This window comes from Rana temporaria, chromosome 8, assembly GCF_905171775.1.
Source record: "Rana temporaria chromosome 8, aRanTem1.1, whole genome shotgun sequence".
In the NCBI taxonomy this organism is placed as follows: Eukaryota; Metazoa; Chordata; class Amphibia; order Anura; family Ranidae; genus Rana; species Rana temporaria.
Genome location: NC_053496.1, coordinates 110388218 through 110408624, shown reverse-complemented (window position 1 = coordinate 110408624; position 20407 = coordinate 110388218). Strand labels below are relative to the sequence as shown.

The 20407-nt window shown below is 48.3% G+C and overlaps 1 protein-coding gene across 1 annotated transcript in view; it reads right to left on the bottom strand.

Moving 5' to 3' along the window:
• Positions 1-16697, bottom strand: part of LOC120910433 (microsomal triglyceride transfer protein-like) — a 176641-nt gene extending 159944 nt beyond the window's left edge. Inside the window, exons 1-3 of the mRNA XM_040322192.1 lie at positions 14993-16697; positions 8037-8224; positions 2248-2385 (exon numbers count right to left, since the gene is read on the bottom strand). Coding sequence (XP_040178126.1) covers positions 2248-2385; positions 8037-8224; positions 14993-16697 — 2031 coding nt within the window. The remainder of the gene's footprint in view (positions 1-2247; positions 2386-8036; positions 8225-14992) is intronic.
• Positions 16698-20407: the final 3710 nt, after the last annotated feature.

Genomic DNA, 20407 nt, shown 5'->3' with positions numbered 1-20407 from the left:
GTTCCCGCGTTGAAATTTGAATTTTTTTTTTTTTTTGCGTAAGTCGTCCGTGAATAGGGATGGACGTAACTCACGTCCTAGCGACATCATTTAGCGCAATGCACGGCGGGAAATTTCAGGACGACGCATGCGCAGTTCATTCGGCCCGGGGACGTGCTTCATTTAAATGAATCATGCCCCCTAATCGCCGATTTGAATTCCGCCCCCAGAAATACACTACGCCGCCGTAACTTACGGCGCAAAATTGTTGAGGATTCGAAATTCCGCCAGGTAAGGTACGGCGGCGTAGCGTATCTCTGATACGCTGCGCGGATGTAATTCTCTCTGGATCTGGCCCTTATTCTTTTTTTGTTAAGAGGTTTTGGTCCTGCCGCACTCTCTCGCTGATTCTCCCTAACAGTGAAATAAATGATGGTCAGTCTCTGCTTCAATATATACAAGTCAAAGTGTGCCAGTTCTGGGCGTAGGATAAGGTGACCAGATTTTTCAAATTAAATCTGGGGACATATTTTTTTGTTTACTAGTAAGGTGGCAATCAGCAACTCTCTGCCCATCGCCCCGCCGCCACCCGCCTCACAGCAAGTCTCACTCTCCGGGCCCCGGCTACTACTGGGTGGGGAGTGGAGGAAGATCACTCCACCGGAGAAGGCATCTTCAGCTGGCCGGGACTTGAGCCAAGGCAGAAGAACGTGTGAGCGGAGATGGATGGGCATGCACCCGAAATTGAAGAAATAATCTCTCCGCTCTTACCAGCACATGATCATCAGAAAGGGGCACAGATATTGGGAAAAAATACACCCCTCTAAGCTAGTAAGAGCGGCAGAGCGGGGGGGGGGGGGGGGGGCAATTCAGAATGTGTTTTTTAATTCTGCACTGACTGAAATTGCCCCAGCCCCTGTTCAAATCCAGTCTGGGGACAAAACCGGGGACAGACTTGGTCCAGGGACAGTGTCCTTAATCCGGGCACTGTCCCCGGAAAGCGGGGATGTCTGGTCACCCTAGCGTAGGAGGAATCGGGATGATAAACACATCTGCTGTGCTGTGACTCAGAGGAGGGAGAGCAGACACAGATCACTGATGAAGAAAAGGTAGTTGTATGTCTGTTCACTGAGCAGAGAAAATGTGGCATGTAAGGGAGCAAGAAGTGGATTAAGTGGAAGTTCCACTTTTGGGTTGAACTCTGCTTTAAGGGCTCTACAAATCCCATCCATTCTGGGCTGTAAGATACACGTTGATGACCATATAATACCGTATTTATCGGCGTATAACGCGCACATTTTTCCCCTTAAAATCAGGGGAACATCGTGAGTGCGCGTTATACGCCGATCCCCGCTGTCTCTGAGCGCCGCCGACAAAGACCGAGCCGAGTGTACTGCGCACTCAGCTAGGCCATGCTCGGCTCCGCTCGCAGCCACGCTGAGAGAAGCCGAGAGGAGCCGAACACACCAGAAATCCGGCTCTGCACAGCTCGACCGAGGCACCAAACTCAAACACACAACGCTGCAACCTCCGTCGCGCAGACAGACGCAACGGAGACCGACAAGGCTGGATGGACCGGCAGACGGACGCGACAGACACAGACAAGGCTGGACAGATCCCGCGCAAGGCCGCAGATGGGCGCCGGACAAGGCCGCCGATGGACTCTGGGCAAGACAGCAGACGGACACCGACAAGGCTGGACAGACCCCGTGCAAGGCCGCAGACGGACGCCGGACAAGGCCGCCGATGGACGCCGGGCAAGACAGCAGACGGACACCGACAAGGCTGGACAGACCCCGTGCAAGGCCGCAAACGAATGCCGGACAAGGCCGCCGATGGACGCCGACAGCAGACGGACACCGACAAGGCTGAGCATCCAAAATGTAAGTTTTTTCCTAAACTTCCCTTCTAAGCTTGGGGTGCGCGTTATACGCCGGCTCACGGTATACCCCGATAAATACGGTATCTCTTTCTATTCACTGACTAGCTTTACATCACTACAATCTCCTATCTGCAACAATCATCACAATAGCTTTTGCTCCATGCTGCTGCAATGCACTCTTGTATCATCCTATTGTCCACATGCTACTAGATCACTACTTTCCACCACTAGATCACTACTGTAGAAAGGAATTCAGCAATGTTATATCACCGGGAGTCAGTTAATGATCATTACAACAGGCAATGATGCATATTTAAAATTAAACTAATTTTAGAATACAAAAATAAATGATGAAAGAGAGCGTCCATCATCACTTCACAATTTACCTTCCCAGCATGCCAGTGGAACAGAAAGGGTAACATCAAGCCTTTGGTCTTCACATCTTCTTTTAGGTGTTGAGCAGTAGTATCCTCCTTTCTGTTAGGAATCGCTTTTTTCTTATTTATGTAAGTAAAATTGTTGAACTAAAAGTGAAAAAAAAAATGCTGGAAGTTACTTTACAAACCAGTTTTGTATGTAAGACAATATGACCGGTAATACATATTTTTAAATAGTTTTGTTACAGCATCTCCTTCCAAAAGCTGCCATTGTTCATTGGTGCACATTAATGCACGTTTTTGAGAAATCATTATTTAAGATTACTGCCTCTTTCTGTCCTAGGGACATTACTAGCACTGTTTCTTATGAATTGGTAGCATTTTCCAGAATGAATGTCTTATGCCGCATACACACGGTCGTTTTTTGTGATGAAAAAAAAAACGCCATTTTTAAAAACGTCATTTAACCACTTGACCACTGGGCACTTAAACCCCCTTCCTAACCAGACCAATTTTCAGCTTTCGGTGCTCTCACAATTTGAATGACAATTACTCAGTCATACAACATTGTGCCCATCTGAAATTTGTGTCCTTTTTTTCCCACAAAGAGAGCTTTCTTTTGATTGTATTTGATCACCTCTGTTTTTTTTATTTTTTGCGCTATAAAAGAAAAAACACTGAAAATTATGTAAAAATAAAAAATAAATTCTCGTTTCTGTCATATTAGCAGGTATTGCGGAGTATTGGGGGTATTGCAGAGTATTGGGGGTATTGCAGAGTATTGGTGGTATTGCAGAGTATTGGTGGTATTGCAGAGTATTGGTGGTATTGAAGAGTATTGGGGGTATTGCAGAGTATTGGGGGTATTGCAGAGTATTGGTGGTATTGCAGAGTATGGGGGGTATTGCAGAGTATTGGGGGTATTGCAGAGTATTGGGGGTATTGCAGAGTATGGGTGGTATTGCAGAGTATGGGTTGTATTGCAGAGTATGGGTTGTATTGCAGAGTATGGGTTGTATTGCAGAGTATTGGGGGTATTGCAGAGTATGGGGGGTATTGCAGAGTATGGGTTGTATTGCAGAGTATGGGTTGTATTGCAGAGTATGGGGGGTATTGCCGAGTATTGGTGGTATTGCAGAGTATTGGGGGTATTGCAGAGTATTGGTGGTATTGCAGAGTATGGGTGGTATTGCAGAGTATGGGGGGTATTGCAGAGTATTGGGGGTATTGCAGAGTATTGGGGGTATTGCAGAGTATTGGTGGTATTGCAGAGTATGGGGGGTATTGCAGAGTATGGGGGTATTGTAGAGTATGGGTGGTATTGCAGAGTATGGGTTGTATTGCAGAGTATGGGTTGTATTGCAGAGTATGGGGGGTATTGCAGAGTATGGGGGGTATTGCAGAGTATGGGGGGTATTGCAGAGTATGGGGGGTATTGCAGAGTATGGGGGGTATTGCAGAGTATGGGGGGTATTGCAGAGTATTGGGGGTATTGCAGAGTATTGGTGTTATTGCAGAGTATTGCACAGGGATGGATGGATGGCTGGATCTGTGACTGCATTTGTCACAGATCCAGCCCACAGCAGCTACTGCTGCTTCCGCTCTCCCCCCTCTCCTCTCACACTGTACTGATCGGTACAGAGAGGAGAGGGAGGAACCGGCGTCATCACATGACGCTGGTTCGTTTACAAGTGATCGATGCGTCATTTGACGGAGCGATCACGTGGTAAACGGCCGCTATCAGCCCAGGGGGCGCGCGAGGGGAGGGACGTCCTCCCAGGGGGCGCGCGAGTCCCAGGGACGTCCTCCCAGAACAACTCGACCACGCTGTAGACGTCTTTTGTCTATGGCGCGGTGGCAAAGAGGTTAAAATGACCGTGTGTGGGGAAAACGTTGCTTTATGTCTTCTGAAAAACGACAAAAAAAAATTCAAACATGCTTCAATTTTTTATGTCGTTTTTCAAAACGTTGTTTTTTGTGTCATAAAAAATGATCGTGTGTAGGCTAAAACAACGTTTTTAAACCCGCGCATGCTCAGAAGCAAGTTATGACGCAAGCTTGAATGGAACAGAGTGCCGCCGTACGTGCTGAAGGTAACCGCGCTTTGCTAGAGCATTTTGAAAAAAACGATGGTGTGTAGGCAACGTCGTTTTTTAAAATGAAGTTTAAAAAACTTCGTTTTTTTTCATGAGAAAAAAACGACGTTTTTTTACAAGACAAAAGACGACCGTGTGTACGCGGCATGAGCGGACAGAAAAAGGTCAGTGCAATGCTTGTCAATCAATGCATCAATCCAGACACATTACTGTTTTCTGTAATCATCTGCCTAGCAGAGGCGAGAAAAGAAATTACTTTTGCTAGCTAAAATATGGCAGCTGTGACTGTAAGGATTGTTCTGTAATGATAACACTGTGCATATACAGTATTTCATTTTAGACCTGGGCCTTTCCTAAGCCAAATGGGAGTGCCCTCTATTATCTTAATGGTCTTACAGCAGATCTAAAGCAAAATAGCAATCCACAATGATCATGAAGTGGGTTAACTTGCCATTTTGGTTATAGAGAATATAGCCCAACTCTGAAAAAATGTAAAATGATCCCTTGCAGTAGGGGTAAGCCTGCACTTCAAAGGTTGATAGCTCCCTTTGTCTAGGGCAGAGGAGAAACAATTTTACTTACCTGATCCCCTACCTGATCCCCCGCTCCCTCAGCAGATGATGCTCCCCCACGCTTCGGAGGTGGACTGTACCTCTGCATCATCACATCCATTGCAGAGCTATGGACCCTACCTTGTTTCTGTCAGGACCCTAGACTGCTGGAGCGAGCGCGGACTGGTCTAGTTGAGGGGAGGAGCAGGGGATCATTAAATAAAATCTTTTTATTGTTCCCCTAGATCAAAACAAGTGATTCTAAAGGTTTAAGGTTCTTTACCTTCATGCAATCTATGACGCTCCCCCCTCACACCCCTATAATACATACCTAAGGCCAATCTTGATCCAGCGATGTGTATGTAGCACTACCCCCGAAGGAGCTGCTGGATATATTCGGGCGGCATGTTACCTCAATTTCCTGGTTGTCCAGGGTAATGGATGAGAGTTGAAAAAGTTCAATGTCCACACTTTACACTTCTTTTTCTAAGGTTTATTTGCTGAACTTGGTAAAGAAAATAAATAAGTGATTGAAGAGGTGGAAGGGTAAGGCCCCTTTCAGACGAACGGCTGTTTTGCCGCAGCTAAAAGCATGTTTATGTTTTGTTGGAATTCAAGACTCCAGGCACAGCGATCAGCTGCATTTGTACAGTACTTTTAGCTGCGGTTGCGTTTAGCCGCGGCACGATATTAAATGGGGATCCGACTTGGATCCCTGCCAATACCAAGCACTGTTTCTAGTATGAATCTTGAGGGGGAACTCCACGCCAAATTTCAACTAAAAAACCGGCATGGGTTCCCCCTACAGGCGCATACCAGGCCCTTGGGTCTGCTATGGATTTTAAGGAGACACTCCCTGCGCCGAAAAAACCGGCGTGGGGTTCCCCCCTAAAATCCATACCAGACCTGTATCCTAGCACCAGCCCGGCCGCTCAGGAAAGGGGTGGGGACAAGCGAGCGCCCCCCCCCCTTCTTAACCATGCCAGGCCGCATGCCCTCAACATGGGGGGTAGGTGCTTTGGGGCAGGTGGCCCCCCCACCCCAAAGCACCCTGTCCCCATGTTGATGAGGACAGGGCCTCTTCACGACAACCGTGGCCGTTGGTTGTTGGGGTCTGCGGGAAGGGAGCTTATCGGAATCTGGGAGCACCCTTTAATAAGGGGGCCCCCAGATGCCGCCCCCCCCCCCTAGGTGAATGAGTATGCGGAATAAAAAATGTAAAAAAAAAAAACACATGACACAGGGTAAAGTAATTTATTAGTCAGCTCCGGCGCCCCCCTCTCTTCTTTAGCTCTTTTAAGAGGGGGGGCTGCTTCTTCGATGTCTTCTGGGGGGGGGTGTGCAGGTCATCGCCACCGTCTGGTTCTGTTCCGCCGGGGGGGGGCGCTTTCTTCTTTAGCTCTTTTACAGCGGCCCCCCCTTTCCGGGCGTCCTCCGACGTGTTTCGGCGAGGGTGACAGGGCTTCTGACGCCGTCTGCTTCTGCTTCTGCTTCTTCGATGTTGACACGTTGCTTTCTCCCGCTGGAATGGCGTGTGCGCGGCTCGCACCGATTTATATAGGCCTCTTATGACGTCAGTCCCATCATGCTCCGGTACCACCGGAGCATGCTGGGACTGTGACGTCAAAAGAGGCCTATATAAATCGGTGCGAGCTGCGCACACGCCATTCCAGCGGGAGGAAGCGACGTGTCAACATCGAAGAAGAAGCAGAAGCAGACGGCGACAGAAGCCCTGTCCCCCCCGCCGAACACGTCGGAGGATGCCCGGAAGGGGGGGCCGCTTAAAAGAGCTAAAGAAGAAAGCGCCCCCCCCCCCCTGCGGAACAGAACCAGACGGCGGCGATGACCTGCACATCCCCCCCCAGAAGACATCGAAGAAGCAGCCCCCCCTCTTAAAAGAGCTAAAAAAGAGAGGGGGGGCCCTGGAGCTGACTAATAAATTACTTTACCCTGTGTCATGTGTTTTTTTTTTACATTTTTTATTCCGTCAGGTGAATGGCTAGGGGTACGATGTACCCCATACTCATTCACCTAGAGTGGGGGGCCGGCATCTGGGTGCCCCCTTATTAAAGGGAGCTCCCAGATTCCGATAAGCTCCCTTCCCGCAGACCTCGACAACCAACGGCCAGGGTTGTCGGGAGGAGGCCCTGTCCTCATCAACATGGGGACAGGGTGCTTTGGGGTGGGGGGCCACAGGGCGCCCCCCTGCCCCAAAGCACCTACCCCCCCAAAGGTCTGGGGGATAAAACATATTGGGCCAGATCCAGAGAGAATTGGATCCGCGCAGCGTATCAGAGATACGCTACGCCGCCGTACCTTACCTGGCAGAATTTCAAATCCTCAACGATTTTGCTCCGTAAGTTACGGCGGCGTAGTGTATTTCTAGCGGCGGAATTCAAATCGGTGATCAGGGGGCGGGTTTCATTTAAATGAAGCGCGTCCCCGCGCCGAATGAACTGCGCATGCATCGTCCAGAAATTTCCCGCAGTGCTTTGCGCGAAATGACGTCGCAACAACGTAATTGATTGAACTTGGACGCGAGTTACGTCCATTCCTATTCACGGACGACTTACGCAAAAAAAAAATTCAAATTTCGACGCGGGAACGACGGCCATACTTAACATGGCAAGTCTATCTATATGCCGCAAAATACCAGCTTTAACTATTCGACGGAAAAAGCCGACTACAGACGACGTTAGAAAATGCGACGGCCGCGCGTACGTTCATGGATCGTCGTAAATTGCTAATTTGCATACCCGACGCGGAAAAAAACGACGCGAACTCCACCCAGCGGGTGCTGAAGTATTGCATCTAAGATCCAAAGGCATACGAAGACGTACACCTGTCGGATCTTACCCAAAAGCCGTCGTATCTTGGTTTGAGGATTCAAACTAAAGATACGACGCAGGAAATTTGAAAGTACGCCGGCGTATCAGTAGATACGCCGGCGTACTTGCTCTGTGGATCTGGCCCATTGAGTGCACAGAGCACTGGAGTGGAGGGCAATAAACCAAAAGGTTGCTTTTAGGCATAAATAAACTAAATTATTAGGATAAGAATACACATGATATTTAATTTGGGTGTTAATTCATCACCAACTTGTTTTAGTAAATAACTTGTGTGTGCTTAAAGATTGATTAAAAATGTATACCTGTAAATATACTAGTTGTTCCTCTGGTTGGGTCTGGTTCCTCCATAGAATGTATGTCTCCATATTGGCGTTAACCTCCAGCCGCGTTTGTGGTATTGACGATCTAGCAACATTTGCAATTTGCATATCCAATGTGTATTCATACTGGTACAATGTTTGTGGATTAAAGGATGGAACTCCTGAAGATCCTGTGACAAAAAGCATGAAACATAATTGTTTTATATACATAGTTTTTGTTATAAACATGACAAACCATAGCCACATTTTCACAAATTATAAATGTAATCAGTATTTTTTTCAAAACCAGTCCCACAATTTTACCAATTCCAGGACCCTGCATTCACTATATCTGGTCTCCACTCCTACAGTACACAGAAGGAGTTTTTATACTGCACTGGCTGGCCTATCAGGATGCAGGACCCCATGCTGATCACATGCATTCTCCCCCCAAAAATACTCTCTAGCAATGCACACCAAACTGAGCATGTGCAGCCTGACTACAGTAACTCAGTCTTATGCAGACATGTTTTGGGGATAATGCAAGAAGGGGAGGATCTGTGCATGCATGATCAAACAGCCTTTTTACACAATGCAGAGGATTAACCCCTTAGGATTCACAGTGAGTATGACAAGCGTGCTTTGTACGGCATATACACACTGGGCCGGATTCACAAACAGTTACGCTGGCGTATCAGTAGATACGCCAACGTAACTCGAAATCTAAGCCCGTCGTAAGTTTAAGTGTATGCTCAAACTGAGATACACTTAAACCTAGCTAAGATACGACGGCCTGCGCCGTCGTATCTTAGGGTGCAATTTTTCCGCTGGCCACTAGGTGGCGCTTCCGTTGATTTCGGCGTAGAATATGTAAATTACTAGATACGCCGATTCACGAACATACGCTTGCCCGTCGCAGTAAAGATACGCCGTTTCCGTAAGAGATACAGTGGGTGACCGCGATATTGTGTCAATCTCGCTCCCTTTCTCGGCGAGATTGACCACCTGCGAGCCCCATCGCGGGAGCCAGCGCCAAGCTGGCTTGCCGCGATAGAGACAAAGCCGTCATAGAAGCGACGGGAGATCCAACTTGGATTCCCGCCAATTCTAGCGTCGGCATTTGGTATGCATTCCTGAGAGGGAGAACTCCACGCCAAATTTTAAATAAAAACCCGGCATGGGTCCTCCCCCCCAGGAGCATACCAGGCCCTTGGGTCTGGTATGGGTTGTAGGGAGACCCCCCCCTACGCCGAAAAACCAACGTAGGGGGTCCCCCTACAATCCATACCAGACCCATATCCAAAGCACGCTACCCGGCCGGCCAGGAAGGGAGTGGGGACGAGCGAGCGATGTACCCCATACTCATTCACTTAGGGTGGGGGGCCGGTATCTGGGGGCCCCCTTTATTAAAGGGGGCTCCCAGATTCTGATAAGCCTCCCGCCCGCTTACCCTGACTACCAACGGCCAGGGTTGTCGGGAAGGGGCCCTGTCCTCATCAACATGGGGACAGGGTGCTCTGGGGTGGGGGGGCCTCGCAGTGCGCCCCCCTGCCCCAGAGCACCCGACCCCCCCATGTTGAGGGCATGTAGCCTGGTACGGCTCAGGAGGGGGGGGCACTCGCTCATCCCCACTCCCTTCCTGGCCGGCCGGGTAGCGTGCTTTGGATACGGGTCTGGTATGGATTGTAGGGGGACCCTCTACGTCGGTTTTTCGGTGTAGGGGGGGTCTCCCTACAACCCATACCAGAACCAAGGGCCTGGTATGCTCCTGGGGGGGGGAACCCATGCCGTTTTTTTATTTAAAATTTGGCGTGGAGTTCTCCCTCTCAGGAATGCATACCAAATGCCGACGCTAGAATTGGCGGGAATCCAAGTCGGATCTCCCGTCGCTTCTATGACGCGCACGTTGGAATGTGCTTTGTCTATTCCAGCGAGTGCGAGATATCGGCACCATGTCGCCGAGAATCAGCGCGATGCTGTCATGCTAAAAACACAATATCACAGTCACCCACTGTACGCCGCGTAAAAATAAAGCTGCCCCCTAGGTGGTGTAGCCAATGTTAAGTATGGCCGTCGTTCCCGCGTCGAAATTTAAAAATGTTTACGTTGTTTGCGTAAGTTGTCCGTGAATGGGGCTGGACGTAATTTACGTTCACGTCGAAACCAATACGTCCTTGCGGCGTACTTTGGAGCAATGCACACTGGGATATGTACACGGACGGCATGCGCCGTTCGTTAAAAACGTCAATCACGTCGGGTCACCAATAATTTACATAAAACACGCCCCCTCATCCTAATTTGAATTAGGCACGCTTACACCGGCCCCATTTAAGCTACGCCGCCGTAACTCATGAGGCAAGTGCTTTGTGAATGCAGCACTTTTTTTTTTTTTTCTTACCACTTCAGCTTTAACCGAGCGCTAGAGACCAGCTCATAGTATAATGCTTGCCTTCGTCTCCATTTACAGTTTTGCATCATCTGTGGTATATTTTGCATTATGTTTATTTCTCTCCCTTTTTTTTTTTTTCCGCAAGGTACATTGGGCCAGATTCACAGAAGAGATACGACGGCGTATCTCCTGATACGCCGTCGTATCTCTGTGTTCCGGCCGTCCTAACTATGCGACTGATTCATAGAATCAGTTACGCATAGATAGCCATAAGATCCGACAGGTGTAATTGACTTACACTGTCGGAGCTTAAAGGGTCACTAAAGGAAAAAAAAATGTTTTATCTAAATAGCTTCCTTTACCTTACTGCAGTACTGGATTCATGTCCTTATTGTTTGTTTTTGCTTTGAAGTTGCTGTAATTCTGCTGTGATCTCCATACTTCCTGCTCGTCTGTTTCCTTATAACCACAGTACTGGGAGCTTTCTCACGGTGGTCTAAGCTGTGTCTGAGGCCCCATACTCACGAGCAAACATGTCTGCTGAAACTGGCCCGCAGGCCAGTTTCAGCAGACATGTTTGGTCGTGTGTGGGCGCGAGCGGGCCGAATTCCAGCAAACATTTGCCCGCCGGGCCTTTTCCCAGCAGACAAATATTCCTGGACTTGTTTTAAAACAGTCCGCTGGAATTCTGCCCGCTCGGACATGTACGGTCGTCAGTACAGACCTACCGTACATGTCCAGGCGCCCGCCGTCCCTCGCATGCGTCGAATGACTTCGACGCATGCGTGGAAGCATTTTAAAGGCGGGCCGCCCACGTCGCCGCGTCATTGTCGCGGCGACACCGCGTCATCGACGCGGCGACACCGCGGACACGCCCCGCGTATTGTTTACGCGCGGACTTCTGTACGATGGTGTGTACAACCATCGTACAGAAGCCCTCTGGCAGACATGTATGGTGAAAACGGTCCGACGGACCGCTTTCACCATACATGTTTGGTCGTGAGTACCCGGCCTCAAACTTCCCAGAACCAATCAGATTCATTTTAAAAACAAAACACTGCCCTGGATTTGTTTGTTTTTGTTCTGTGGGTCTCTTTACTTCACAAAAACATGAAGCCAGTTTAAAAGTGAAAATGAAACTAAAGGCACATTATATGATTGATTTTTATCTACTTTTAATCATTTTTAAAAGGAATCAGTTAACTTTTATGTCTCTATACCCTGTAAACAGTCATTTCAGCAAAAAAAATGTTTTCCTTTAGTGACCCTTTAAGGATGCAATTCTATGCCGGCCGCTAGGTGGCGAGGCCATTGCGGTCGGCGTAGAATATGCAAATGACTAGTTACGGCGATCCACGAAGATCCGCGCATTCGTCGCAATCCCGTACGTCTTTGCTAGTCATTTTTACCCGTCGCAAAGTTACACCTATGGCCGTCGTTCTCGCGTCGAATTTCGATTTTTTTTTTTTGCGTAAGTAGTCCGGGAATACGCACGTCGCATTTAAAAAAAAACGTCGGGGCGTCGTAATTTCGCGCAATGCACGTTGGGAAATTTCCTAACGGAGCACGCGCAGAACGTTCGGCGCGGGAACGTGCCTAATTTAAATGGTGCCCGCCCCATTTGAATTAGGCGGGGTTGCGCCAAGCAGAATTACGTTACACCGCCGCAAGTTTACAGGTAAGAGCTTTGTGAATCAGGCACTTACGGTGTAAACCTGCGGCGGTGTAACGTATTTCTTTCTGAATCTGGTCCATTATTTCTTAGAAGTAATTAGATAATGCCTTCACTTTACTGAAGTTTTACATAATTGAACTCAAAAAACAACAATGCCTTCCACTCCACTCACTCCGTCCCCTGACCTCCCCCCCCCCCCCCCCCACAACACATCGTGGCTCCCAGGACTCTATTGACATTCTAATGTGATTAATTCCGAATTTATTATTGTTGTTATGTTTTGCCGTTATGGTTACCCTTTCTATAGATATTTGTAGTTCTTAATTTCAATAGTTTTTTATTGAGGTCATAACATGAATCGTGACACATTACAGACATCTGAGTCATCCACATCACAGCGAGAGGTATCAAGTAGCACAACGAAGTAAACATATCCCCATTGCACACTAATGGGGCAAGATACTATCAATAGGGAACAATGCCTTAACATGAAAAAGTGAATTACAAATATTCAAACCCCTGGTATCCAATTGTCACTGCGTGGATGGGAACAGGACTCATCTCTAACGAACGTCTGATGATAGTGATCAACAGTTGACCAACATAACCCATAAACATAAATTTAAGTGGAACTGAACAATAGGTAGATGGAAGTAGAAAGGAGGTAAAGAGTAGAGAGAAAGGTGGGAAAAGGTTGGGGAGGAAAGGTAGGGGAAGAGAGAGGGAGATGAAGAAGAAGAAGAATATGGAGCCATAGTAGGACAAGCATATCTAATATTATAGTCTAACAACGTAGTCTAACATTTTAGTCGGAGACCACCAATGAAAACACATTCAGGCATTAGGAATGATACCATCTGTTCCAAGGTTCCCAGCATTTTCGGATGCCAGATCTGCCACCCAAGCCATAATCAAACATTTGTTCGTAGGTGCCGTGGGTGTGGATTGTTTGTATAGTTTCGGTCAGGCCCGGAGGCGCGGGGTCCTTCCAGTGCCGGACCAAAACCAGCCTTGCCGCTAGTAGTATATGGGATAGCAGGATTCGTGAGTCGTGGGGTACCGAGTCCATTCCCAGGGAGAGCAATGCCATCCCTGGTTCCTGGCTCAGAGGCAGGCCCACCACTTGATTGATCAGCTTAAACACTTGATTCCAGTACTGGGTGATTTTGGGGCACGCCCACAGCAAATGGTGCAGTGTGCCAGTGTTTCCGCACATTCTCCAGCATAGGGGGGAAGCCTCAGGGGCAAACCTCGATATGCGGTAGGGAGTGAGATACCAACGAAGCAGGAACTTTTGAAACAGCTCCCACAGATTGGCGCTCCTGGTGGATGAGTATGTGACCCTGAGTGCTGTTGTCCACTGTTCTTCTAAATATACCTTATTGAGATCCCTTTCCCATGCTCTCATAGGGAGAGACTTCTGAAACACACATTTATTTTGTAGTATAGAGTAAAATAGCGAGATACCCCTTGCTTTTGGTGACTTAGAGAGATAGTATTGGCGGACCTGCCACGGAAGCGAAATGGAAGTCTCTTTGAAACCTTTCAGGAAATGACAAACCTGCAGGTACGTGTAATAGTCAGTTGAAGGTAGGGATAGCTCTAGTTGAAGGGATCTAAAGGTCTTGAGGGCGGGCCCTATGTATAAGTCTGCTACTGTTAGCCTACCCCCAGGGTCCCATTTAGCGAGTGAGATATTAGGGATGAACAGTGATAAAGCTGATAGAGGAATCATTAAAGGTGAGGATCGTTGTTCAGGGGATGGATGTAATACCAGTGACTTCCAAGTTGCAATAGATCCTTGGATCGTTGGACTCATCGCGGGAGATGGGTGGGGCAGGAAGACACTGGAAAGCAAGTAATCATAGAGATTTTCCCCTGGAATCTGATGGCTTTCCAGTACCGACCAAAGACTAGGATCCGAGGAGGGGAACCACCCTTTCAGCTGGGCCAGGATAGAAGCTGAATGATAATCTTTAATGTGTGTATGGCCTATCCCCCCTACTGATCTATGTTTTATTAACCGGCTGAATGCGCATCGAGCCCGCTTTCCCCCCCATAGGAACTTATTAATCAGGGATTGTAAAGAGGAAAAAAAGGAGGCAGGGACCGGGATGGGTAGAGTCCTGAATATGTAGATGAGTTGGGGAAGAATCTGCATCTTAAAGGCCGCAAGGCGGCCTGACCAAGAGAGTTCAAAGTTCGCCAGATTGTTTAATTTAGATGGAATTGACTGTAGGAGAGGGTAATAGTTTTCTTTGGCTAGATCAGAAGGTTTGGGGGTAAGAGTTATGCCGAGATAAGAAATTCCTGCGTCTCTCCAGACATACGGGAATCTTTCAGTTAAGGATTGTTTGAGCGCAGGTGGGACGCCCATTCCCAACACGTAGGACTTAGCGTCATTGACCTTATAGTAGGACACTGAGGAGAATAGATTTAACGTCTCTTGGACCGAGGTTAGGGAGGATTCTACGTCTGTGAGCATAAGGATGATGTCATCCGCGAAAAGGCTTATAGTGTGTATCGAGTCCTTGCTCCTGAACCCCCTGATCCTGGGATGTGAGCGGATGTACGAGGCCAAGGGTTCCATGAGCAAGTTGAAAATAAGAGGGGAAAGGGGGCACCCCTGACGTGTCCCATTAGTAATATTAAAGGGGGAGGACAACATGCCGGATATATATACCTGAGCTGAGGGATTGGTGTAAAGTGCCATTATCGCAGAATGAATCCCACCCGTAAAACCAAACTTGGCAAGGACCTTCGCTAAGTAATCCCAGTGAATCCTATCAAACGCCTTCTCTGCATCCAAAGCTAGGAGCAGAGAAGGCGTTTTGGTCACATTTGCTGCGTGGATGATATTAATTAAACGCCTTGTCGCGTCTGCCGTCTGCCTACCCTTTGTGAACCCTGATTGATCCATATGGATCAAAGTCGGTAGTATGTCAACTAACCTATTTGCGATGAGTCTGGCATAGAGCTTCAGATCGTTGTTTAGCAAAGAAATCGGTCTGAAGTTCTGTGGCGTAATTGGATCTTTCCCAGGTTTTGGAAGTGCCACAATAAGAGCACGTAGCATCTCAGTAGGGAAGGAAGAGGAGGAGGCAGCAGTGTTATAAACATCCGATAGATAGGGAGCGAGATCAAATTTAAAAGATTTAAAGTACTCCCCTATGAACCCATCGGGACCCGGAGATTTGTTGATAGGAAGGGAGTCAATCACTTTAATAATCTCCGGGACCGAGAAGGGCGTATTAAGTTCATCCAGCTGAGCTGGCGTGACTCGGGGGAGGCTGACCTTGTCCAGAAAGGTGGATATCATGGACTCGGTGGGCTGAATCGTGGTTTGATCCTCCTTCAAATTGTAGAGAGAATTATAGTAACAACTAAATGCATCTGCAATGGCTTGTGGATGATATAGCTTGTCCTTCGTGATAGGATGTAAAATGTAGGGAATTTTAGTTTTGTATCTGATGCCCCGAAGGCGATTAGCCAGGAGCTTCCCAGCTTTGTTGCCGCTGACATAATATGACATCTTAAGGCGCCTAGTCGCTAAATCAAAATTATCGAGTAGTATTAGTCGCAAATCATATCTGAGTTGTGATAATTGAGCAGATATTAACTGAGATGTGTCTTGTTTGTTTTGGACTTCTAAGGTGTGAATTTTGGTGACCAGGTCTTGTATTTGCTGTCTCCTCCTTCTCCTAACCCCAGCCCCCATTTTTATAAGAATCCCCCTCATATATGCCTTATGGGCATTCCAAAGAGTCATAGGATTGGCAACAGAATTAACATTGCTAGAGAAAAAATTAGTCAATTCTTCCTGCAACTGAGCCTTGGTGGAACCATCCTGGATCAGCTTCGAGTTGGACCGCCAGACGAAGCATGAATTCACGCCCGGCGAGTCAGCAACCGACAGCGTCACCGAGGCATGGTCTGACCAGGTGATGTCGTTGATTTTGGATGCAGTGATTTTGGGCAGCAACCATTTGTCCGTGATGAAAAGATCTAGTCTAGTATAGATTCGGTGACTTGATGAAAAAAAAGAAAAGTCCCTTTCTGATCCATTGAGACACCTCCAAGCATCGTAAAGTTCCTGAGCGTGAAGGAGTGGTTGTAGCGAATGGCGATGCCGGGTTGTACAGGACGTTGAGTCCATTAATGGGTCGGGAGGGAGATTGAAATCTCCGCAGAGAAGGAGGTAGCCCTTCTGAACTTTCTTAGCCTTCCTAAGGACTTGGTGAAGAAATCGTATCTGATGGTTATTGGGCGCATAAACATTAACTATAGTGTACGTAGTAGAGGCAATATCACATACAAAAATGTGGTACCGGCCCAAGGGGTCGGCCAGTTCGCTGTGTTTAGAAAATGCCACCGTGTCTCTGATTGCAGTAAGTACACCACCCTTTTTAGCCGATGAACTTGCTGTAAAAACATGCGGAAACTTAGGGTGAGTACAGGAGGGCATTTTCTGTTTATGAAAGTGGGTCTCTTGTGTACATAGTACATCTCCCTTATGTTGGATAGCCTCATTCCACATAGATTTCCTCTTCACTGGGTGATTCAAACCCTTGGCGTTGATCGTCAAGAATGTGACAGGCATGGATATTCTTGAGCAATGAATGGTGCATAGTAAAAGATGGGTACATCACTTACTTTTTGTGGTGCTTGTACGTGGTGAGGAATATCATCTAACAAATGGCAGGTTCTCGGCAGGAGTGGTGGGTCTCCAGTTGTTGGAAGTATCGTAGTGGCTCCAGCTACGAAGAAGCGGTTCCAGGTAAGGAAGGAAAAAAGAAGAAAAAGTTGAGGTGAAACAAACAAAGGGGATGGGGTAGGTCATAATGACCTGGGTGTAGCGTGTACAAACGCTAACTCAGAGTAGGGGAAAAAGTCTAGCTCGGTTATTACTCCTTAAGCAGGGGTACAGCTTTGAATTAAGTAGTTTGGTAACACTGTTCGGCGGGCTTTTTAGCGGTGTGAGCGGGCGTTTTTTGGGTTGACAAGTTGCCAATCGTTGCCCACTCGTGACGGGTCTCCCTTGGTTGAGCCCCTTGAGTCCTCCTCGGGGATGATAAGCCAAGTTTTGAGCAGCTCCAATCCCTTGGAGAGGGAGTCAACAATAAAGTCCTTTCCCTTATTTGTAATGATAAGTTTAGTGGGGAATCCCCACTTGTAGGCAATGTTGTGATTGCGCAGGGCCTTTGAGATAGTGTTCAAGTTGCGCCTCTTCTGCAGTGTATACTGTGACAAGTCCGCAAAAAACTGCAGATCCCTATGTTGTTCAGGGACAAGATCTTTGTTGCGGGCTGCTCTCATTAAGCGCTCCTTAATATGGTAGAAGTGGAGGCGTAGAATAACATCACGGGGCACATTGTCGGGTAGATGGGGAGGTTTAGGCAACCTATGGATCCTGTCCATGGTGACATCCAATGCTGATACACCAGGCAGAATGGAGGTTATTATGTCAGTAACATGATCTAACAAGTTTGGTTGTTGAACTGTTTCGGGGATCCCCCGGATTTTAAGGTTATTCCGCCTTGCGCGGTCCTCGATGTCTGCGAGTTTGGCCCTCATCGCTTCCATCTCCTCATCTCTGGCGTCATGGGCATCCACCAAGTTATTGATGGTGTCAGCGTACTCCCCCATTTTTGTTTCCACGTGGTCCACCCTGGCAGACACATTATGCAATTCTTTCCCAAACCTGCGTATGCAGGACATCATATCACCATGCAGCGAGGTTCTAAGGGACACCAACATGTCCTTCAGTGTGGTGTCCAGCACAGGCTGATTCATAGTAGGGAAACGGTCGATGGAATCAGGGAGTTCCCTGGTATCATCCCCAGAGTCCAAACCCGCACTAACCTCTGAAGTAGGAACTGTGCTATCTAGCTTAGGCCGCGTCTTCTCTGGGCTCCCCGAGGCGGAGGAAGGGACAGGAGACTGTTTTCTAGCCGATGGGGAGTTTCTTTTTGTTGTTGTACTCTTGGATTGATTAGTCTGTGGAGTGCTGGCAGCAGATGGTCCGGGAGACCCGGCGCCGTCTTGTCTTTGCTCCCACGTGAAGAATTCGGTCAGCTTCTGAGGCCTCTGGGAGCCCTTGCGTTTGTTCGTCATTTCTCAGGTGGTCAGTGGGATGTTAACGCCAGGGAGTAGGGTTATGATCGCCGCCGATCAGGTTATGAGCGGATGCTGTGTCCCCGTTTTACCGGAGCTCTGCTCTTATGTGGCCATTCCAGTCCCCCCCCCTTTTTGGGGAACTAATTCAGCATATCAGTGTGTCCCCAGGGAGGAATAGAGGTGCAGTTCAGGGGGAGAGATAGAAGAGGCCTCTGGGGTGCATCAAGATGGCCGCCAGAACTCACCATAGACACCTTTATGGGGCCGGTAGGGATCCAACTGCGGGCTCCGGGTGGGGAGCTAGGTGTCCCCGATATAGTTGTGGAGCAGTACCTGGCCAGGGGTCCGGGATCAAGGGTAGGAGCAGCGTTCTCCCGAGAACCGGAGTCGCAAGATGGCCGCCGCGTATAGGCCCAAGCCGCGGCCTGGATTTGCGGACGGCCGGAGGTCCCCCGATCGCCGTGTCAGAAATCGCCTCCAAATATACCTCCTCCTGGGGCACTGCTGCGGACGGGTCTTGAGGTAGTCGCCGCCCCTCGTAACGTCGCGGTCGCGGTACCGGAGCTCGGAGAGTCCCCAGGCTCCACAGGCCCCAAGATGGCGGCGGGTCAGCGATGGATGGCGCCGGCTGTACTTCTTCCAGCAGAGCGATCCGGTGCCCTAGAGAGCTGATTCAGGTATGGATTCGCTCAAGGGAGACCCAAGAGTCAGGGCACAGAGACCAGGAGGGTTAGAACGCGATCGCCCGCATAGGATGGCGATGGATGTAGCCGGGCCTGGCGGAGCTCCTCCAAAGCACGTCTCCGATATTTGTAGTTCTTAGTTGATTGGGCCTGGGTCGTTATTTTCTCAAAATGTTTCAACAACCTACTCTCAATTTTTCCACGTAGCTCCATGTTTTTTTATACTCTTGCCACTTTTTCCATTTTTCCTTGGAGTCTTTATTTATCTCAACAACGCTCTCCTTTAACTCTTCCATCCTATGGGTTTCCTCTACTGCATCTATCAATTCCCATATCTGTGGGCTTTCGGCTTCCTGCCACTTTTTTGGTATAAGCCTTTTCGCAGCGTTAAGCAAGTGAGGTGTGAGTGACTGCTTATACTTTTTAATTCCCTTTTGAGTTCCATGGAAGAGGACCACCCAGGGATCTTTTTTAATCTCTTTACCTGTGATCCTCTTTTATTTGGGCCAAAATGAGATCCCAGAATTTTTCGGGCAGGTCCACCACAGATGGGCCATCGGGGAATGTGGTGTAGAAGGCTGGTGAGATGATTCAGCGGTTCAAAACAGCCCTGACCCATGGAGGCAAGTGTCCTACTAGACCTCTGAAGGTATGCTGTGGTATCTTGCACCAAGCCGTCAGTAGCAGATTTTTTAAGTCCTATAAGTTGGGGTTTGCATGGATTGTGTTCCAGCACATCCCACAGATGCTCGATTAGATTGAGAGCTAGAGAATTTGGATGCCAAGTCAACACCTCAAACTTGTTGTGTTCCTCAAACCATTCTTGAACCACTTTTGCAGTGTGGCAGGGAGCATTATCCTGCGGAAAGAGGCCACTGCCATCAGAGAATACTATTAACATGATGAGGTGTACTTGGTCAGCAACAATGTTTAGGTGTTCAACTAACATCCACATGAATGGGAGGATCCAAGGTTTTCCAGCCGAGCATTGCCCAAGGCATCACACTGCCTCCGCCGGTTTACCTTCTTCCCATACTGTATCCAGGTACCATCTCTTGTCCAGGTAAGCGAAGCACACACACCCAGCCATTCAGATGATGTAAAACAGGGGTCACCAAACTTTCTAAACAAAGGGCCAGTTTACTGTCCTTCAGGTTTTAGGGAGGCCGGAACGTAGCCAGTAGAAAATACTCTGGTGTCAGTGGGTGTAAACAATTATTGGTTTTAATGGGAGGAATAGTGGCTCATTGTTATGACTGGGAAGAATAATGCCCCATCAAAGCCACGAGCTCCGTGAGCGTGCCCGCGGGACCCGCGGACTCGATGTCCGCCTGTGTCCCGTGATCGTCTCACGGAGCATTTCCCTATTCTGCCTAGTGACAGGACAGTGATAATAATAAAAATGCCATAAAACTATCCCCTATTTTGTAGACGCTATAACTTTTGCGCAAAGCAATCAATATACGCTTATTTCGAAAAAAAATGACCATAAATATGTAGAAGAATACAT